We start from the raw sequence: 4,319 nt of genomic DNA, 5'->3' as shown, positions 1-4,319 counted from the left end.
GCACGTTGTCACGTCGGCAAAAGTGTGCAGGATCCTGAACACATGAACAGCCTTCCCCCCAAACTTCAACTGCTTGAAGTTGTTACTGACCGACGGGAGTAGGTACAGGTATCCTATTTGCTACGTAAGGGGATCTCAATTTGAGTGCACTTACCGGGGACAAGCGGGAAGTAATTTCTCGAATTGGTTAACACACTGATGTACGCTGTTATGTTGTCGGAGCTCAATCCGTTGTCGTCGGCTGTCTGGTAATCCATTCCGTCAAAGTTGTCGGCGTTACTTGCCACGTTGTCGTTGAAGTTGAGGTCGCGTTCTTCGCGGGCGACTTTATTCTCATGCTCAAACGTGTCGTGGACGGCACGAAAAGTGTCCGCGACTGAAGTGGAATGGCCGAAGGAACCACTACGTCTATGGTCGATAAAGTTCGCATCAAACCATTCGTCATGGTGTCGTTGGGTTGCTGCCATTGCCTCGAAATCGGAACGCACCCCCTCGTCCAAACACCGCAGTAGACCGCGTTTTGATTGCAGTTCATCACCTTACATCTCGCTTTAGATCACCCGTAGAGTTCATGAGATTGTTACCGCCAGTGCGATCTCGAACTGCACAAGGAGTGTCCCCGTTTGACGTACACAGCACCTTATACAGCGCTGCATCGAATTCGTTTTGTCGCCAAAGGTCACTGCAAGGAATCCGATAGATGCATACATTTTGTCCAATCAATCGCCGCAATATTGATTGGTCCTGCTAAAGTAAGAAGGTCACTTTCCATTGTACTCATGAACATCAGCCGCCTCCTCAACAGCGAAGCCGTGGACGGAGATGACGCAATCGCTACGGGCAACAGTGCTAGCCCACATTCATCCGTGAGATTTTGTGTGAGCAGTGCTGTACTCGAGTGCAGTCATCCCCATGAGTACATCCCTTTGGGAGCGAGTGCAGACGGCTCACACGACAGTCGTTACTTGGCCAAGGTGGCCGGTGTTGTCTTACCGGGCGACGGCAGGCATTCAAGAAGTCGTTACCTTGAGCAATGCATTATAGCCACGTTGGAACTTCAACAAAATTCAAGTCTAACTACTGCTGTAGGATGGCAAAAGCTGGATATTCGAAGAGCTTCCAAGACGCCGCAGTTAAGTACGCCACGGCAAATACTCCGTGTACATTCCGCTGGGTGTATATCACAGGGGTCGTTAAGGGGATGGAAGGTATTGTACGTAGTGTTCACTTGACGCCTGAACTATACGCATTTTCCCCCGTAGAGTTGGCATTTTCCACGGGGCTGCTCAACCAACGTGGAGAGGATGCTGCCATGTACGCTGCATTGTTTCAGGAGTGAGAGGCCATGCGTATTCCCACAACTTTAGGAAGTTTGAATATGCGTACGTTGAACTGGTTATACGTTCACTCACGTCACGTGGTAGTCGGACTCCCAATCCTCGTGCCGATTAGACGACTGCAAAAACAAGTACAGAATGTCCACGTCATGCCCATGCGCAAACCAGTAGCTGGTGCGCAATATATTGGGAGAGCCCGTCGAGCATTGCTTCAGGCACTACGAACGTACACGAGTAGAAGTGGTCACACTGCAGCGGTAAAATATAACCACATATCCATACATAACTATATACTACTTTTAACGAGTAACGCAAATCATAGCTTGCAATTTTGGATACAAGAGAGCCGATAGATTCATGTGTCCATGTTTAAAAGTCGTTCGAAAACTACGTCGATCACACTGCAGCTGGACGCACGATCATGCATGCCGCTGCGTCGTCGTACAAGAACCCGAGGTGCGCTCGTAGTACATATAACGCATGCGAGTCACTTGATCATGATAGCCTTGTAAAGGTAACACTTTGAATGATGGTTTATATTAAATAGAAATTGTAAATAGAGGGCACGTGAGTTGGTGTCTGAATCTCTCAATGGCATGCCGCCGCAATAGACCAAGCTGTCACTCAAGCCGTCGTGGCTGCCTCATTCAATATGGGCACCTCCGAATACCCTACCTCGAAATGACCTCCTCAAACTCTGCCAATTGTCGCTCGAGAAAATGTATGGCACTGGGTGGCATCGACGACACCGAGATCTTGATGCGGACAAGTGAATGTAGTTTTTTGTAAAATGGCAGTGTATCTGGTAGCTACTCTTTATCCTTTATCAGAAAGACGTACTGTGATACGACCAAGCTGTTCTGAGTGATTAAATGAAACTTGTGGGACTTGTGGGCTAGGGAACTTCAAATTCGGCACATTTTTCATTCACACGTAGTGTTGTAGAACCCATAGCTTTTGCATTCAAGGGTGCGTACGACCTGCACGAGTTGGTGCAGCACTGGTGCACACCAACTGCTATATAGTACCGGTATACCACATGTCCAGTGTCGCATGTATACATCTTGCGCATATCGTGACATACAAGTTGTCGCACGAATATACAGTAGTATTACTTTTTTCGTTCGGACCAGTGTTGCCTGCTCTTATTGAGTCCCATGTACTCCGAGTATTGTGCTTTTCACAACTTTTGGCTATTCTGGGACTAAAACCCGTAGTATTAGGTTGAGTCCAGCTTCGTTTTAGCAAAACGAAGCACCAACCGTACCACTCTTTTTAGTAATTCCATGCACTAATCAGTGGTGGTTTTATGGGTCGTATGGGTTTGCTTCAAATTGATTGGTCGCCAAGGGAATTTTTGGCTGGTTTTCCGAGCAAGGTTTGCTTAACAGGGGTGTTTGCCGATCATACTTCGGCAAACGCGGTGTTTAACAGAGATGATCAGCTTGGACATGCGATGGCGGTGTGTTGTCCTTGTCCAGGTGTATTCAATTGACGTAAACACTGTTGTGGTCTTACTTGGCCTCTCCCATCGGTCCGTCACACGGTTCATTGCGCAGTTCATGAAGACGGGGACTGTCGATGCTATGCGCAAGTCAAGGAAGAAGAACCGTTGGCCCGTTCAAGTGAACGAATGGATCCTACAGTACACAACACGTCATCCTACAGTACACAACACGTCATCCGTGCTTCTACATCGAAGAGCTCCAAGACGCGCTGAGGTTGGAATTCCCCACGCTTGGAAATGTCTCCCAAGCTACCATTTGTCGCGCATTGATGCACGATTTGGGCTTGACTCGAAAAGGTGACATATGAATGAAATACTGTATTCGTTATTGTTATGACGTTTACTTAATAGTGCTTGAAAAGCGAGCTCGCGAAGCGGCAGATTTTGAGCTACATGACTACTACCGTCGACTCCGCCCATTTTATTCCAATCCCGACCAGTTGGTGTTTGTCGACGAGACATCAAAAGACGGCCGTGATGCCTTGCGGAAGTACGCCTGGTCGAAGCGGAACACAAATGCCATTGTCGCATTGCCTTTTTCACGTGGACAGTGGGTGTCTGCATTAGCTGCATTTTCCACTGGCGGTTTTTTGTCCTGGGACTATGTTGACGGTATTAATGTATATTAATATCGCAAAATAGCGAAAGTGCATACAGTAAAAACATAGATTGGCAGTTGTAAGCTGATATTGAATATATACATTGATAGGAAAGTTCGATCGGGATCGTTTTCACAAGGTTATGACGGATCGTATACTTTCGTACTTAAACCCGTGGCCGTTGCCTCGATCTATCCTGATCTTGGATAATGCTAAGATCCATATGTACAAGGAGCTCCAAAACGCGGTGCTATCGACGGGAGCGTTGTTGTTGTTTTTGCCCCCATACTCCCCACAACTAAATCCGATCGAAGTCGGATTTAGTCTTCTCAAACGGTGGATCAACAAATACCCCATGGCGTTTCGCTTTGATATTCGTGCGACCTCGGACGTTGCCTTTGTTGAGTGCACTAACCAGCGCGACGACGTTGGGTACAACCTCTATCGATATTGCGGGTACAACACGGACGACCTCGACAAAGGCACTTTTCAAATGTCTGAGATGTAGATTTTAGAAATACAACTACAATTTTACGTTATTCTATTAATTGATAAATTAACAAAGTAGTTTAAGGATTACATATATTCCTCATTAGCATGGTCAACATCGTCAATATTAACACGAGATGCACGTGTACCTACTAGAGGCTCACGAAATGCAGGCATCAAGGGGTACGGTGGTAGGCCGAGAATGTTTCTGAGGTCACTGACGCAAAAAAACAGTCAAGTGGCGCGCTGGCCAGCGATCCAATCCGAATGCGCACGCAGCGGTAAGCTTCAGCTTCCCCCCTGATGACGTTTTCGCGCTGCTCTATGTGGTGCTGCGTCATTTGGTCGATGTGGCCAAGCTGCTCCATCGTAGCATTTGCCGGTATT

General features: G+C 47.3%; 2 protein-coding genes across 2 annotated transcripts in view; one reads left to right on the top strand and one right to left on the bottom strand.

Moving 5' to 3' along the window:
• Window positions 1-467, bottom strand: part of H257_16917 (hypothetical protein) — a gene marked incomplete at both ends in the record, with an annotated part of 2,048 nt that extends 1,581 nt beyond the window's left edge. Inside the window, one exon of the mRNA XM_009845530.1 lies at window positions 155-467. Within this exon, the coding sequence (XP_009843832.1) occupies window positions 155-467 (313 nt within the window). The remainder of the gene's footprint in view (window positions 1-154) is intronic.
• Window positions 468-2,733: 2,266 nt separating this feature from the next.
• On the top strand, window positions 2,734-3,982 carry H257_16916 (hypothetical protein). Its single transcript, XM_009845529.1, has 3 exons — window positions 2,734-3,141; window positions 3,196-3,456; window positions 3,554-3,982. The coding sequence occupies exons 1-3, from the start codon at window positions 3,114-3,116 to the stop codon at window positions 3,949-3,951; spliced, it is 687 nt and encodes a 228-aa protein (XP_009843831.1). The 5' UTR covers window positions 2,734-3,113; the 3' UTR covers window positions 3,952-3,982.
• Window positions 3,983-4,319: the final 337 nt, after the last annotated feature.

This window comes from Aphanomyces astaci (assembly GCF_000520075.1).
Source record: "Aphanomyces astaci strain APO3 unplaced genomic scaffold supercont1.94, whole genome shotgun sequence".
Taxonomy (NCBI): Eukaryota; Oomycota; class Saprolegniomycetes; order Saprolegniales; family Verrucalvaceae; genus Aphanomyces; species Aphanomyces astaci.
Note: the sequence above shows the minus strand (reverse complement) of the source record. Positions and strands in the feature narration are given on the sequence as shown.